The sequence below is a fragment of the Mesoplodon mirus genome, assembly GCF_964341445.2.
Source record: "Mesoplodon mirus genome assembly, chromosome: 10".
NCBI lineage: Eukaryota > Metazoa > Chordata > Mammalia > Artiodactyla > Ziphiidae > Mesoplodon > Mesoplodon mirus.
Genome location: NC_138986.1, coordinates 29,430,331 through 29,448,881, shown reverse-complemented (window position 1 = coordinate 29,448,881; position 18,551 = coordinate 29,430,331). Strand labels below are relative to the sequence as shown.

The following is an 18,551-nucleotide window of genomic DNA, read 5'->3' as shown; positions in this document are numbered from 1 at the left end:
AAACATATTCATTATTATAATATCATTCTATGATTTCATATTGCTCTCATAATGTAAACTGCAAAAGGTGAATTTGCCAAGTTCCTCTAGCACAGTGAGGTAAGCAGCAGTTAGACTTTTAGTTAAATCCAAAGCTGATTAATAATCAGAATTATCTGAGAAAGTTCTCAGAATAAATATTCTGGGATGTGTATCATCTTTCCTCCTTTCCAGGTGGAACACTCCCCAGTTATTCTTTCACCTTAGTTTATTTCCTTCACCACCCTTTCCATAATCTGTAGTTAGATATTTGTTTATTTGTTACTTCTTTAAGTTCAGTCTCCCCCAGTCGACAGTGAGGCCCATGAAGTCAGAGATGTTGACTGTTATCTTATCCATCCTGTTCATAACAGTTACTCTAAGGCCTAGAAACTAGTAAGTGTTCAATAAATGTGTGAAGGAATGAAGGGATGAATAAATAAACCAGAAGAAATCTCTGCAATGTGACAGGAATCTTTATTTGTGAAGAGTTCCAGAAATGGTTTCGTTGCCCAGCTCATTGATGAACACACTACACTGGTTTATGACAAAGTGATTTTCAACTAAGGAAGATATGTCAGAATTGTCGATGGCATGGGGGTAAGGCCAGCTCCATGGGCATTTGACTCATGCATTCTCACAGGGCCAACTCAGAAGGGCCTCCCTCTCTCCCCTTCCACATTTGAGACTCTGCAGTTGCCATCTTCAAGTTCTTAATCATTTTCTCTTTGAATGTGTGCTTTGTAAATGCAGTCCAATGGGACAATGGAGGGTGAGTCAGAAGCTTGGAGCCTAACAATCCTGCCTCCTCCCACTGCTGCCCCCCGGGAGGGGTTGTCAGCTGCCTGTGACCCCCACCTCCACCCTGCCCTTGCCAAGCAACTGTGGCCACCCTTGCCCCACGAGAAGCTGGGCATGAGTTAGGAAGGGGCAGGGTCTGGGGTGTCTATGAGGGTCTGCTTTTGCCCAGGAAGTTTGAAGTTAAATAACAAAGAAACCATGACAGGTTGAAAAAGACCGTGGAAAAAAGGAAAACATGATTTTCCTGCTTTTTGAACAAGGAGCCTGGCATTTTCATTTTGCACTTGGCCCTGCAAATTATATAGCCAGCCCTGAGGGCAGGATATATTTGTGCAACTAAAGGGAGCATGTGTATTTGAAAGTTGAGAGACACCATCCACAGGTTTACTTCCTTAAAGTCAGGTTGTTATGAAACTAAGGCACGTTGCCACCTAGTAGATTGTGGTGCCTCAGTGTCTTTTGCTCTGAACACATAGAACTTTCCATAACTGACACAAACAATGATCTCTTTTCCCCTAAATTATTTTTTCTTGATGAAAACATGACTTCACTAAAAAGTTAAGCTTAAAAAAAGTTAACTACTTTTTACTGAAAAATACATTTTATGTACTTGAAGAATTGCACGTAAACAACTTACTCATGAACCATTAATAGTATCCATTTTTATTCTTTAGTTTTATTACTTCAAACTTATGTTCTCCCCCTCTTTTCCCTTCCTTCAAAACCTAGAGGCTTCATTACCAACACTTGCTTTAGACAAAGTTCCAGTAGCTCCCAGTTTGCTCTCTGACCTCTCTGTTGTTCAACTCCTTAAGTATGTGTCCAAGAGTTTTTCTTTCTCTAGGGGGCTCCAATCTTCCCTCCAAGTCACTTTACAGGAGTCTCAAGTGCTGAAGTGTCAGTGGAGAATTTTCAGTCCTCCAAGAAATGGCCCATTTAAAACCAGGTACAGCAAGAGCCAAGAAGCTGTCTGGAAATGCTGAACGACTGAGTTAAACAAAGAAATCTGATTCTAAAGCAGGCTTTGCTGAAGAAACTTGCCTACCAACTAGAAACACTAACTATTTTTCTTGACTGTGCCCCAGCTCTTACTTCACAACTTGTGTGACTTCACCAATATTCTACCAGGGTTCCATGTTTTGGGAGTCTGTTCCCTGTCAACCTGCCATGTGATTCATCTCCAAGAGCTATTTATCTGGGGGAAGGAGCAACATTATTCCTATTACTGGCTCTGCATAGCAACGACCTCTCTTTCTCTTTCCACCACTCCTACACTATTAGTGGTTTCTTGATCTTGTCCCTTGTTCACCAAACCCCAGCTAAAGTGTCTAATCCAACCTCCTGACATCTGCATATATGCCTGTGTGTCCTTCATCAGCAGCACCCATCAGCCAATTACTGTCCAATGCAGGCCACTTGCCCAACACTAACATTACTGTATGGAGTAATTAATGACTACTCCTTGGGGCCCATAAAATGGGCGTGACTTCCCCTCATCAAAGAGAATTAGAGCTTAGAAGCACAGTTTTTCAATTCTGTTTGATTTCAAAATTTATGACCTTTCTCTTAGATTACAGAACTAGTGCACCTGTAGCCTGATAAAAGCATAAAAAGGTGTTCAAAATACTGAACTTGAAGGATGCTTTGAAACACATTTGGTGACTCTCATTGGGCCACAGCTCAGTCAAAGAGTATGACATCTCATTGCCCTGGGATAAAGCCCACCTGACGGACCAGCCCAGGTGGTGAATCAGCTGGGTAAGGCTATGTCCTTGTTGATCTACCCTTGCCTTTGGACCCAGGACAAGCAGAATTCCAAACCAGGATTCCAATTTCCCATAGCCACCTCATTGTATATTTTCCACGTTCCACTCAAGACAGTCTTTAATGGTTGCACATGGGGATGGCTGCCAAGAAGAGAGGAAACAACAAACATGAATTCCCATTTATAGTTTGGACAAGAAGAACATTCACCAGGACCTTCCCTAATAAACAATAGTCCTTTAAAAGAGGAGAAATTCTTAGCACTGTTGTATGGAGAACACTTGTGGTCCTGCCCAATACTTCTGATTCCATCCAAGCTAAGCTCCTCACTTTCTTTACTTGTAGATTGAATTCCATCTTCCAGATTCAATCTTTAAGTCAGAGGCTTTTGACCTGGGCTTCTGAAATTCTATAAATTCCTTGGACTTGTATGTCTGTGTCTTTGTTTGTATGTCCATTTTTTAAAGGAAGTTCAATGGATTTCATTAGATTTTTTAAGGGTGTTCATGATCCAAAATGTTAAATCTTCATCTTAGTTGATTTGTGGCCAAGTGGTGTTATCGACAAAGATGTGAGACATGAGGACATTTTAGACCAAGTTCATCCTTGCTGTCTTAGAAGATCCTGGTCAAAGGCTGCTAATTGAAGTTAGATACTAATTCACGAGCCCCAGGACTATGACTTGTGACCAAAAACCATGAGAAGACAATCATATGAAAGAGTGGTTTCCAGAATGTGTATCACAGTAGCTAGGATTTCATGGGATGTCCCAGGATTTTCTGTAGGAAGTGACCAAGAGATGGGGCTCCATATCTAGCTGCAAGCCCATTAACTCCTGTGTTATATGTTGCAGTTATGATTGAATCCTACTTTTAAATTTGTATGAGAAATATAAGGTATGAGGCTTTCTTTCGAAGTTTGAAAGTTACTGCTCAAGGATGTCACAGCTCCTTTTTTACCACTGATTCTCAGTATCTTGTGGTTGGGACAACATAACTTCACCAGGACGTGATGCACCCAGACACAGAATTAATTATGGAATTAATTAATAAATACTACTACAAGTATATACACCACCTCCAGTTGCATTAGCACATAAATTTTACTAACTCTCATGTTAACTGCAGCCAATTGGAGGAGGATGCCTAGGAGACATTTTTGAGAAGGATTCTGAGCCAGGCTGGTTCAGCAGGAAATAAGACTATTAATAATTAATGATGTCTGCCATGGTCCCAAGGAAGGTGTTATGTATTTGAGACTCCTATCCTGATTTTTCTGGGGGAGAATAGCTAGCCTGCACCTGTACCACACAAAATATAATTTCCAACATGGTTATTTTGTCTCCATGGAAATGGAGACTTCAACTCAACCATTTTTATCTATTTGATAACCTATAAACTCTAAAGACTCCACCCCTCCCACTTCTTCCTCTGCTACTTTTTCAGACTTGACCTTGGACCCACAGTTGCCAACTGTATTGGTAAGTGCTAAAAAACAATTTGAAGGGAGAAACACCCTGACTTCCAGTTCTGTACAGATAGGAGTACTAGCTCATAAAAGGGGAGTTATGTGGCCCAAATTCCCAAATTACTTATTAACTCTTACTCAACCTTCCAGTGTGAGCTCTAGGGAAACTACTCCTGGCTTCCCCAGCTGTTGGATGATTTCACTGCATAGCCATCTTTTCTTTCCATACCTCTTATTTCAGTTTATAAAATGTGTGCATGTGTGTTTGTGTGTGTGTGTGTGTGTGTGTACTTATGTGATTAAATTCTCTCTCCCATTAGTCTGTGAGTTCCAAGAAAGTCTATTTTTGCTCACCACTTTATTCTGAGGTTCTTGCATAAAAAAATTCTGTCACACATATTTTACCCTAAGATGTGTTACTGCTACTACTTGCTAGAATTGAATCTTATGAAATAAAAAGACAGACAACAGAAGGGGAGAAGATACAAAAGAGACAGGAAAATAAAAACAATTGCTTCATGTGAGAACATTAACTACCTTCTAGAGCATGTTGCCATTAAGATCAGGAAAGATTGCTCTGGAACACAGCTGAAAGAGAATGAGCCACTCCATTTTAAAACCAGCACCGAACACCCAGTTTTGTTGTTTCTCCTAGGAGAACTCCCACCTGCAACTTTGACCTTTGGTTGGCACCAGGCTAGTTGTTTATACCTTGAGGGTTCCTGATAGTCCCTATGACTTCCTCTGAGTCGCCTAAATGTGCTTCAGATTTTTCCAGTCTAGCATTTCCCTATCCTATTGCCCAGTGTCATTCTGTTGGAGTTATGGAATGGGAAGCCTGAAGTCAGGTTGATGAAGACATAAGAAATACCAAGAGCGTAGTATCCCAGATGCCAAAAGAAGATGTATTTTAAGAAGGAAAGAGTCCTGCAAACATAACAACGAGTGGACATATTGTTGAAAGAGACAAAAAGAATAAACTACTAAAATTAAATAAATAACATATGGTCAAATGGTGATAAGGGCTATGAAGAAAATGAAACCTGTTTGGGGAAAGAGAATGACGGGAGAAAAGAATGGTGATATTTTTAATCATGCAGTCAGGAAGGCTCTCTTTGAAGGAGTGATATCTGAGCAGAGACCTGGATTATGTGAAAGAGTGAGAGAAAAGCATTCTACACTGAGGGAATAGCTGTGTAAAGGCTCAGATGGTTCGAGGAACATCAAGAAGGTAAGCATGGCTCAAGTGGAAGGAATCAGGGAGAAAGAGGTAGGAGAGTTTTGCAGGGACCAGATAATGAACAATCATGGATTTTATTCTGAATGGTAACCAAAGAGAAATTGACCACAGGGATAGTACAGACAAAGCAGGAAGCCTGGTTAAGAGGCTAGGATGAGAGTTCAAACATGGCATGACAGTCATATGTTCCAAAAAGTTTAGAAGCAGTGACAGCAGTGAGAAGCAGTCATATTCAAAATATATTAGGAAGGCTGACCCAACAGCACTTGCTAATGGATTGGGTGTGAAGGGTGGGGGAAAGAGAGAAATCTTTTATGATTCTTAGACCTGAAGACCTGAGACTTGAAGATTCTCAGACTTGAAGACCTGAGCAAAATCTTATGCTACTTATTCAGTTGGAGAAGCTTGGGGCAGGACTTGTTTGGGGTAGGGATATAAAAAATTCTATTTTGGACATGTTAAATTCGGGATGCCTATTAGATATCCACGTGGAAACTTAAAATAACTAGTTACATATACAAGTCTGAATCTCAGGAGGGAAGTTGTAGCTGAAGAATATAAACTCTAGCCTAATGAATGTATTGTAAACTATGGCCCAGAAAAAGGTTAGCTAGGAAAAGTATGTAAATAGAAGAAAAAAGAGGGCTAAGGCCTGAAACAGAAAGCAGGCTAACATCTAGAGGTCGGATGGGGGAAGAGCAGCTAGTAGAGGGGAAGGAGCAATGAGGTTACAGATACCAGGAGAGTGGTGTCTCAGGTACTGAAAGAAAAAAGTGTTCCAGGAACAGAATCATCAACAGTGCCAAATGCTGCTGAAAGCACAAGAAGCAAGTGGGTGGGAGATAGTGTGGAGAACTGACCATTGGTCTGAAAAGTTGGAAGCCAGTGGGTTCCCTTAACAAGAGCAGTTTTTGTGGAATACTAGGGGTGAAAATCCCTAGTATTGAAGTGGGTTCAAAATATTAAGGATATATTGTGTATACATAAGTCATCCCAGGGATTTTACTAAATAAAAGCAAAGAAATGGGCTAGAATTGGGTGTGGGCTCAAGGGAGGGTTTGGTTTATTTAAGACAGAGGGAATTAACTTGAAGGCTGTGGGAATAATCTCACTGAGAATGATAAAATAATGATTCAGGAGAGAGGAGATAACAGTTGCTGGAGAAAGGATGGGACAAGAGGCCTTACAGGAGGACAGAGCTCATCATTGTAACAGGAGGGAAGTTGACGTACAAGCATATGTAAAGGTTAGTCAATTTGGTGATGGGAAGATGAGGTCATTCTCCTCTGAATGCTTCTATTTTCTCATTGAAATAGTAAGTGAAGTCACCAGCTGATAGTGAAGAATGGGAAGGTGGAGTTGACAGTTTGATGACAGAGGAGATGATATAAATTTGCCTTCTTGGAGAGGAGGAAAGCAAATACCCCAGGGAAATGCAGGAGGCCTCATTAAGATCATTTTCTCTACTTCCTTCCATTACTCATGGACAATCCTGGACACAGACCACCCACTTCTTTTAAAAACATGACTGTTAAAGAAAATCTGTTGAATTATTTTTCAAAACTGAGATGTGCTTTTTGTGACCAGAGACCTCAATTTACTCACTTGTACCATGTGCATTGAAAACTTGCTTCCTCCTACCTTATGGAAAGGTAGACTGCTAATATCAATAACAAATGTGAAATCCTTTGAAAGGAAAATTGTATTCTATGGGTCCAAGGCAGAGATGGGACAAACCAAATACCCTATCTGCAGGGAGAACATCCTTCTCTTTTTGAGTGGAAGTGACTAGAGATGTGAAGTGGACAGAACAAAACAATCCCTTTGATATTAACACCAGTGCATTAAATTTTTATTTTTCTTATTTTTAATTTTACACTTAGAGAAGTTTCACTAATGAGGCATGCCACAACTCGATTCCCAGATGGTGACATTAATGTTAAAAAGAAGATGCATCTGAAACAATTTAAAGAACTCCAGAAAGACCAGATTAAACCCATGCACTATGTTTTATCAGCCTTTTGGGTCTCCCAAAGAGTTGTAATGCAGCAGGACTACATCAAGTTTAGTTCAAATCAAAATACATTTTTAACACATAGGACCGTTCAACCTAGTAAGTCTGAAGTACAGAGGGCAACGTGATTAATACTTTTACATCCTTTTACTTGGGTTTAGTTTTGGTAGGTTGAAATAAACCAGTATCTATTATATCAATGGAGATATGTGAGAATGTAGTCTTTAGAAGAACTCTGCCTGATTTAAAATAAAAAATAATAAACAGATATGATATTCTTGTTAGGAAATAAAGAACAACTTGAGGTAAGGAGCAATCACGAAGATGGTGGGTAAAATCAAAGGCCCATAAATGTGTGCTGAGTTACTTGTGTTTTATTTGTCTGATCACTCTGTAACTTAGCAGTGCTGTATAAGGAAATGGCCAGAATGCCTATAAGTTATTTTACACACTCATAGAGGATGAAGTTAGTAAATCCTACAGTCTCCTTGGCAAACTCTCCATGTTCTCCCTTTGGAAATACAATAAACTTGTTTATTCCATTTGTCAGTTTTCTGTTTCTGAGCTTCTTCATTGAATTTGTTATCTTCTTTTTGTAACCAAGCTGTCCCCAGCACTGTGTGGCCACAGTTACAAAGAGAAATTAAGGATATAAGTAATAATAAAGAATAATAGCTTGTATAACACAAGGTCTTGTTCATTGTAAATGGGATGAGGCAGCTATTTCAGCTTTAAACCACACTGCATAATACTAAATATGTCTTTCAAGTTGACTTTAAGAAATGAAGTGTGTCTTCTCCATCTCTGTGACAAGATAGAGTTTTTCCTATGCACTAAGTGTTACACATTCCAGTCCTGGGATGTGAAGGTTTGAGAGAGGACAGGTGTAGCAAGTCACTGAGGCTGAAAAGCCCTTCAGACCCAATTCTCTTGCTCTCCTAGGTCTGCCTGAGAAATAATGACCATGTGAACAGCAGCTAGGAGAGGTGAGAGTAGCACAGGGGAGCCAGACTTCCTTTATTCTCTTTATACCTAGAGAAACCATGAGTGGGTCAGCCATGGTAGTGGTGACTATGAGTCACTGAAGAATTTTTCTTCAGTAAGCAATGAGGATATCACTAGAAAGACCAAAACATCTGTGTTTCAGTGACAGTCATAGGAATGGAAATTCCAAGCTCTCCTGTTCTCTCAATGGGACAAGAATAAGTAGACAGGTCCATAGGACTGTAGAAAACTCCGAGGGAGCATTTTGGAGTTATCACTGGAAGAGGAACCTTGGGAAAGAGGTGGGATATTCTCGTATGGGTAGCCTTGGTGCTCACAGTCGTTTAATTGAAATGCTATATACTTCAAGGTGAGATAAGATATACCAGTTGCATTTGTTACCTTAGAAACACAGGGAAAATAAGTTCCTTCCTTAAAGAATCAGTAACTGTTTCATAAATAAATTCTGCCTAAAGTTTGTAATACATCAGAAAGGAAGTAGCCCAACCTCCTGAATTATGGTATTAAACAGATTTCCTTCTTTCCTCTTAAGGAAAAACACAATTCTTTGCACATCATGACCACTCAACCTTTTTGAACTGAATTAAATAGTGCTGAGTTTTAAAAGAAATTGTTGAAATACGTTGCAGTATTCCTAATTAATCATCTCTTCAGTGTTAAAAAAAAATCAGTCGTCTGGTTTGATGAGGATCTTCTTGGCTAAGTCTTGTAATTCCCTAAGAAAACACTTTTTTTTGGTGTTAAAGTTAATCTGTACACTTAAATTTATATACAATCCTGAATTCAAAATACTTAATAGATTCATTAAATGTATATATTTTCTCAATTATAGAATTGAAATAGACAAATTAGAAAATCTTTGGATTATTTCCAAAAGATAATAATTAATGTGGGTTCAGCATTTTAGGAAGTGTTTTCACATACATGATCTCATTTGTTATTCATTACAACCTCATGAGTTGAGAATTTCCCTATTTGATAAATAAGTTAACAAAGGCTCCAAGAAGATAATTAACTTCAACATCAGTAAGAGGCTAAGGTGCGAGTCCTCCGTATCCAAATTCCATGTCTTTCTCACCATAATGCATAGTCTGACATAACACAATACTGTAAATGTGTCACAAAATAGAACATAAGTCTCCTTCTTGAAATCCCAGGATTTATCCGTTAGTCTACCCAATTTGATTTTAAGCTAGCATATATCCTTTCTTTACATTCCTCTTAATGATTGATCTTACTTTGCAGTTGATAAGGATCTCTATAGTTGATAGCTGGTAGGATATCTCCCCTGCCATACTCCTCTGGGCTCCTAGCCACATGTTTACACATTGTGTCCCTACCTCACTGGTGATAGCTGATTGGTCAGAGATAAATAGCTTCTCCAAGTTGAGCAGCTCAGATTTCTTCTGACAGAAATTTGGAATGAGCACCATGAAAGAAATAATCAGTGTCTGCTTTACTCAACTTTATTCATGTATATTCTGAACCATAGAGTGACCAATTCCCTCCTTCTGAACTTGAGGAAGAAAGAAGCACATATGTAAAGAGAAAGAGAAAGGATAAATTCTTGACCTTGAATTTCATAAACTACCCCTTATCATCAAAATAAATCCCTTTTATTACTTAAGCTAGAGCCAGTAGGTGTTTTACTATTTACAACCAACATCCCAAAGAATGTATCTGATAATCTACTAAACTCATCTTAATCACTTCATCCCCAACTTTTTGAGCAGACTTCCAAAACTCATTTAGATACATGATTAAGGGTAGGCAATAAAAATTAAAATTTACTATAAATTGTGAGATATTTTCATTAAAAATATTTTTTTCAATAAATATATTTGTAGTAAAGAATTTAAACTTGCCCAAAAAAGAATCTGGCCTTTGCCCTTGGTTCCTCAGAGGAAATCTCTAGGCCCTTGGAATGTCATGCCTGATACAGTGTCTTTGTTTGCCTTGGGACCCTGAGTCACTCTGGATAGTCTAACAATGTGACTTAGAGTGGGGGCTGGCTGCATCAGTTAGTAACAATGTATTTAGAATGGGGGCTTTAGGTCATGTGGTATCAGTTGACCTTTGGAGAGACTGAAGACAGAGATCAGCCAGTTGGGCAATCAGTCATGTTTATATTACAATATAATGTAATGCTTACATTACAATCTAAACGTTGGACATCAATATCAGGGGAGCAGCACTGGTTGGCAATATTCAATGCTGATTGTTATACATTGATACCAGGCAAGTAATGCTGTCCTGCTTCCATGGGGAAAGGACAACTGGAAGCTCCACGTTTGGTACACTCCTGGACTCTGTCCCATATGTCTCTCCCTTTTGCTGATTTTAATGTGTATCTTTTCCCTGTAATAAACCATAACCATGAGCATAACAGCTTTTAGTGAGTTCTGTGAGCACTTCTAGTTAATTATCAAACCTGAGGGTAGTTTTGGGAACCCCTTAAAACTGCAATTGATGTCATAAATGATGGTGGCCTTGTGTGTACTCTTCCCTCTAACTTCACAGCTGACTTGGCTTTCAAGATGAATGGTCTTGTTTTGCTTTTATTAGAGAAAGTAAGCCCTTTTCTAACAGTTATTTTAAAGATCACAAATAGTTTTCAACTCAATCAGAGGGATCCAGATCCACAAATAGTTTGAATCTTATACATGCTGTTTAAATTGACATAACTGTGTTCACTTTATTTATGACATTTCTCTTTGGCCTCTTTGACCGTGATATTGTTGAGATGAGAAACTGTGTCTTCTTCCTCATTATATTTCCAGTTCCTAGCATAATGCAGATATATAGGTGGCACTTAGAAATGTCGAATGGCAAATGGATGGGTGTATGGGTGAATAGGTGGATAGAAGGATGGAGAGGTGGATATATGGATATATGGATGGATTGTTGGTTGGGTTAATATTACAGTTTTTCAGTTACAGTGAGATGTGCAATTGCCTAGTGAAACTCCTCTGAGTGAGGATCAGAATGAGCACATTCCTGTTCCACCCACCCCCCCAACCTTACCTGTGTCTAGATAGCAAGGTCTATACAGAAGTTTAGTAGGGAGTATTAGGGAAAGTCTTCCCTATATCTCTAAATTTTCCCAGGCTCAGAACCAACCAGAATAATGTGAGAAAAGGAAGAGTTCAAACCAAAACCATTCAATGAACACCAGCCCCAGACATGGTCACAAAGAGATAATGCAGTCCTGGACTTCCAGGCAAATGTCTAGGTCAGCATTAGAAAAGTTTTGTGTTGATTTTTTAAACCTGATATTTAGTTGTTTTCATTGTTACTTCTACTAATACCTTCTATTACTTGTCCTACAATGTGCTTAATATTCTATAGCTTCTTATTTACTCCTCATTTCTACCCACTGGGTTCAATATTATTAGCACCATTTTACAGATGAATAAACTGAAGCTTGGGGAGATTATATTACATGTGCCAGGCCAACAACTGCAAGTGATACAGCCTCACTGTGAAAATAACTCTAAAGTTCATATTAGTTCCACTATACCATATCATTTGGCCTCTTCCTTTTCGTGAGTGTTTAGCACATTTAGCCACATGCAAGAAACTGCTAGAAATTATGAGCAACAATAAAATAAATAAGGTCCTGTCAATAAGGAGCATATGATCCAACATAGGAGAGAAGGAGCATGCACGTAGGATGGTCCAAAGCAGACAACGAAGCAGGCTGACCAGCAGGAGAAAGCATCACCGTGATCCAGAAATGATCCCTGGTTAGTGTGGCCAGAGAAGAGCTCCTGAAGGGAGCAGTATCTAAACTTGTGCTTGAAGAAGCAGGTTTTATAGAAATAAATTTGGGATATTCCAGGCAGAAAAAACACCATGAAGAAAATCAGGGTAGAACAAAGCATATTAGGACATACCAAGTAGACCAGGTTGTATAAAGTACACAGCTACCAGCTATCTCTCTCTCAATAGTTATATACACTTGGTTACATCTTTTCACTTTCTGGAGCTAAAGTTTTCTCATTTATAAAACCATAAAAATAACACTGAGCTAACTGTTTGTTGTTCTGGTTGAATAAAGGAATAAGAGTGGTACAAACACAATAAATACATATTATTTTTTGTTAGCGGTGTAGACCTAGAATTTCTCAACTGCAGCCAGTTCTGTCCCCAGCTCTGAAATTTGTGGACATGTATGTTGTTGCCACAATGCCTGGAAGATTCTCCTGGCATTTAGTGGATGGGCTCAATAAGGCTAAATGTTCTGTAATTCTTGGGACATTATGACATAACAAAGAATGTTCCTTCCTTTGGGCCAATATTGTTTGCATGGAGAAATATGGGAAAGAATAATAAAAGAAAATGTTGAAGTAAGATGATTTTATATCACTGTAAGCTTTGAATACACAGTTCATTATGATAGACAAGGATGAGCCCATGAACATCTTAAGCAGGAATTAATGACATCAATGCTTTCAGAAGATTAACATAGGAGGGAGTCACAGGATAAACCAGAAGTAGGGGAGACTGCTGAGAGTGTTATAAATTGGCAGGTGTCCACCAATGCCTCAGCATGAAGCGCTAGAGGCTTGATAAGTGTGTCATAGGGTTTTCTCAAACCCCCAAGAAACTTGTGGAAGCACTTCTTTTGACACCTTTATGCAAGTTACAAAAAGGCTTCCCTCCCTCCAGGTGGACACTGCCCTGTGCAGGGATACATGACTTGAGCCCCTTTATCTCTTGAGAGAGTCACCTTTTTCAGTGGTGCTCATGGTACAAGAAGGGATGAAAAGCAAGGGTCAAATTCCAGAAGGATCACAAAGGAAGAGGTACAGAAATGGGTTACTGATTGCAGCTGGGGAAAAAAAAAGAGAAAGAGCCAGAGCTGATTCCTCTGTGAAGTCTGGAGAAATTTACAATGGTGATGCCATCATTAGAAAGATGTAGGTCAGAAAATGTTTGGGAGGTGAGATTATAAATTTAGTTTTAGACATTTTGAGATGAAGGTGCCTTCTGGACAACAAAAAAGAAATGTCTTAAGGCCACTGACTGCAACAGAGCAAGAAGATTGGGACCGAAGAGGACTGCAATAGAGAGGTTAACTGCTATAACAAATGAGCACACAAATTTCTAGTGACTCAAACACAATAGAAGTTATTTTTGTTATTGTTGTCCATAAAACTGTCCAAGGTCAATATTCCTGGGCAGGAAAAAGCTCTCTTCCATATGGTAAACCAGGAACCTGGGTATCTTCCATCTTTGGTTTGTTTTTCTCCTGGGATCCTTCATTATCATCTGTATCCATCCTGCTAAAGGGAAAAGGAGAGGGTAGGGGAGGCACACCCACCTCTTAAGAACCTTGGCCCGGAAGTGACACATATATTACTTCAGCTCACATTCTGTTAATGACTCACGTGGCCACATCTAACTGCAAGGGAGGCTAGGAAGTGTAATCTATCTTGTGTTCAGGAAAAGAGGACCCATTTTGTGAATAGTCTGCAGTCTCTGCCCCAGGGGAGACCTAGCCCTCCTCTCTTTAAGTAAAAGTTCTATGAAGGCAGAGACAATGTTGGTCTTCTCCACTCTGTCTCCATCACCTTGTATAATACATTGTCTGACACCTAACAAGCGTGCAACTTTTGTCAAATAAATGTATAGCTGAAACTATGGGTGTGGAAAAAATTTCAAAAAGAGAAATTATATAAAAGAAGGAAGAAAGATAGAGGATATTTTAATAACAAAAAATATTTTGTATAGTTATTGCTGTTGCTACCATTTGTGGAGGACCTGTTAATACCTAACCTTCACAACAACCTTACAAGATTGTAGATTCTATTCACCATACTTTAAATATGAGGGAAACTGTACCTCGAAAACGTACACCACTAGAAAAGTTCAGAGCCAGCATTTAGCCCCCAGGTCTTCTGATTCCTCATTCCAAAATCTTTCTAGAACACCAGGTTCCATTTAGTGGGGGGAAGGATGTGAAACCTTGACTATTGTGTTGCACCCTAGAAGGAGAAAGATGTTTTGGGAAAACATAGAGCTATCGCAAAGGTAAGTCAGGTGACTTGGTAGATTTCGCTTTCTTGGGTTACTTTGGGACATTTTCAGAGCTGCTTGGGAAATCATGAGCCACTCCATATATAACCAGTATTGAATGTCATGCTTTGTTGCTTCATTCAGCAAGCCTTCCCAAGAGAACTCCCAGCTGTTGCTGCCGACCTTAACTTGGCCGCTATGTTGCGGTAACTTTGGCTTTTCTGTTTCTGAGACTTTTACCATGTGATGGCTTATTACTTGTCTACCTTCTTCAGCAGCCACCTCTGCTGATGTCACATAAATGCCACCTGCTCCTCAACAATAAGGAAAACGAGTGCCTCATCAACTAAGGTTTTTACCCCGCCTTCTAAGTTTCACTAAGTGAGAATTCTAGGAAATTTCCTATTGATTTTATCTTCTAGAAGTTCCTTGACCCTCTCCACTTTCCTTCTCTTCACAACTTCTGCTAGCAGCGCTCCCCTGAACCATTTTAATAGGTTTCTATCTGGTCTTCCTTTATCTGTTCTTATCTCCCCTGTAATTTATCCTCCACAATACAGCAAGAGTAATTTTTTTTAAATGTTCATATGGTTTTGTCACCATTTTGCTAAAATACTTTAAGAACTTTCTTTGGCCTTAGTATAAAGATCAAAATCCTTAGCAAGTTTTTAGACCTTGCAAGATCCAGACTGACCTATCTCATGGGACAATTCCTTTCTTAACTTCTGTGCCCTGGATACACTGGCCTTTTGTTGGGTTCTCACGCATGCTGTGCTTTCTTCCCATCTTAGGACCATCACACATGCTGTCCCTCCTTGCTCCTTACCTAGCTGTCTCCTATTCATTCTTTGTATCACAGTTCAACAATTACCTCTTCACAAGTTTCTTCCCTATTGCTTAGTTAAATCAGGTCTCTCAAGGCACCGTATTTTTTTCCTTTACAATATAGATCACAATCTGTAATAACAGAATGGTGTGTGTGTGTGTGTGTGTGTGTGTGTGTGTGTGTGTGTGATTATGGGGTTAATGTCTATTTCCTCAGCTATTGTATCACCAATACTAGCACGATGCCAGTTGGCACTTAACAGGACTTTGTTGAACAAGGAAATGAATGATTTTGTCATTTTAAAAAACAGAATGTGTTTTTTTGGGGAAACAGTCTACACCACGTAAAACCCTTGGAAAAGGACTTTCAAATTTGAATCATTGTATCGTATTGTTCCTTGTTTGTAACTCAGGGAGTAATTTTATTTTAAATAAAAAGATTCTGGGGCTTCCCTGGTGGCGCAGTTGTTGGGAGTCCGCCTGCCGATGCAGGGGACACGGGTTCGTGCCCTGGTCCGGGAAGGTCCCACATGCTGCGGAGCGGCTGGGCCCGTGAGCCATGGCCGCTGAGCCTGCGCGTCCGGAGCCTGTGCTCCGCAACGGGAGAGGCCACAAAAGTGAGAGGCCCGCATACTGCAAAAAAAAAAAAAAAAAAAATAGATTCTGAGGTTGAAAAGTCAATAAATTAGTATGAATCACAGCAGGAACAACAAAATTAAACTTTGTAGTATTGGTGACATTCTCTTCTGAGTATAAATTTGTACTATTCATATAACATTTATTAGTAAAAAGGTGATCCTTTAATGTGCTTTTCTGCTCATCTAGATTTACAATATTTAAAAGTCTTTGTTCTTCAACTTTTACTTTTCCTTTAAGAATTTTCAATCCAAAAGTTTAGTAAATGAAGTATATATACAGCTCATGAACATATTTTAAGACTTTTGGGAAATACTCAAAACAAAAGCTATTTTCAGGATTAGGAAATAGCTTGTCTGAATATTGCCAAGTGAATTTGGAATAACCTTTCTGTGGGATGCAATGAAAAAGCAAGGCAAGAACTTCAACATTCTCAGTTCAAGGTTACAAGGAAATGTGAACAAAAAGTGTTTCTCATCCTGTTAATACTCAGACACACAGAACATAAAAACGGTGTCTTCTTTCATTTAAAAAAATTTTTAAACACACAGGGAAACTTTGACCTTTTGCCTTTTGGCTTCTCTGGCAGAGACTCATATAGATTTTGATCTATTTTTCTCCTTCCCAACTTCTTACTGTGTATTTAATAACCCTTGGCTACCTGGCCATCCCACTGTATACATATGAAGTGAGTTGGCACTGGGAGAGAAAAGCAGGCAGCCAGATGCTGTGTGTATAATGGGTAGCGATGCTGTTATGTCAGGGCTTCCCTCTTGGCTGCCAGCTGAAGGAGAAAAGAAAATGCTTAATTCATAGCACGTTACATATAAATGCCTTTTCTAAAAAACAGGCAAAGAGAGATGGGTGCTGGCAGAGTCAGGCCAAATAGTTACTCAAGGCAACAGAAAATTCTTAGACAGGGATGACTACAGCTCTTAAGAGCTAGGAACCTTATTCTGAAGGGTCTATGTCTTGAATCAAATGTTTCGCTCTATAATAAAGAACTTCAGAGCCCCAAGGACTATTTTGTTTATATGAGAACTACTAACTACTGTAAGGGTGTTATACATAAAATAAGTGTATTATATAAATAAAATAAAGATTTTAAATAAAATTCAAGTGTTTTTAGGGAGTGATCGCGTGCAGAAATAACTTACTTTACAAACTGAACCCAAGACTCAGGGAATTTCAGGTTAAACCCAACATGGTGGGGCCAGCACCCCTACTGGCGAGGTGAGGCCCTGCACACTCCAATGCCCACCTACATTAAGTACACTTGCCAGGAACTGGGCACTAAAGTCAGGGTATTTCCTAGAAAGATGGGGCCAGCATGGTGCATTGGAGCAGGGCAGTTGCAGAGAGAAGAACTGACAGTAAAGACAAAACCGAAATTTTTTTCTAAAAATGTTTTCACTGGGTAAAAAGGAATTCTCCAGTGAAAACACTCACCGCCTGTGGAGGTCTTGGAGCTGAAAAGCCTGTCCGGCTCTTTGCCAAGGCATCCCCATTAATGTACTTGGGAAAACTTCCTCCTAGAAGAATACATCGCAGTTTTTAGAAAAGAACCTTACATAGTATACAATCCAGCTCATTCATTTTATAGGTAAAACATTAGAACCTAGAACTAGACATGGGGAAAATACATTTATTCAGTATGCTATTAAATATTATTACATGTATTCACTATGCTACTAAATACAAATAAATCTATTCAGTATGCTATTAAATATAGAAATAAATACATTTATTCCATGCACTAATACTTTTGTAAATTGAAAAATAATGTGTTAAAGTGAGAGGCTGAAAGAAAGCTGAGTAAGTAATGTTTTTTGAGGAAATCTAATGAAGTTCTACTTACAATTCACAAAGAATGAATACTGTATACAACAGGAGAGGCCAGCTATGATAGGACAAAGCTAACTAAAAACTAATTACATTCTCAAATTAGCCAAGAAACTACAGCAGCTCTTACTTCAGAAGCAGTGTCTCTTTCCTAAATTTAGCTTCTTTGGAAGTAGGAATAGTCTAATATCTTCAATCATGAGAAAACCAAAGCACAGGTTCCTGAGATCACACAGCAAATGAGTGGCAAAATCAGCACTCAGGCCATTTTAAGGCACGAAAAATCCAGATCTTCATTTAAGATACAGCCTCTGTCCTGTATGTTGGCCCCTCAAATCCCATTCTTCTATAATGTTTTCCTTCTTTGAAAGTGATCATAATATCTTCTATTTTCTCATGTTTGTATAGTACTTTGTATATATCTGTTTCTACTTTTAAGGATTTATTAGCATTTTATTGGTTGAATCATTCATTTTTTACTCCTAAATATATAGGTAAATTAAAGACTATATTGGTTTGGATAAGCTAATCTGCTGTAACAAATAGGAAATTTTTAGTGAATTAAAAGCAATTGAAATGTATTTCTCACTCATGCAACAGTTCAGGGCTGGTAACCATGGTGGTGGGTCTCTCTCCTCAACCTATTTTGTGGCTTTTCTATTCTCTATGGATGCAGCATCATCTTCACCTAGCTAGCAGAAGCCGAAGGAGAGCCTAAAGGACCCACACACACTCTTCTGAAAAGTCCCAGCCCAGATGAGCACAAGTCACTTCCACTCCAAGCCAAGGGAGAAAGAGAAGTGAATTCTGGGTGCTTGCTTGCCTACTGTCCTTTCACTAAAGCAGAGGAGGGACTGGCTGCTTGGTAGCTAGCTGACAATCTTTGCCACAGTCACTCTCTCAAATCCATCACTTAGG

At 39.1% G+C, this 18,551-nt stretch overlaps 1 protein-coding gene across 1 annotated transcript in view; it reads right to left on the bottom strand.

Annotated features, from left to right (window-relative positions):
* The window catches only part of LOC309811336 (uncharacterized protein), a 140,835-nt gene that overhangs the window by 19,449 nt on the left and 102,835 nt on the right, over positions 1-18,551 (bottom strand). The window contains exon 3 of the mRNA XM_082633977.1: positions 17,241-17,323. Within this exon, the coding sequence (XP_082490103.1) occupies positions 17,241-17,323 (83 nt within the window). The remainder of the gene's footprint in view (positions 1-17,240; positions 17,324-18,551) is intronic.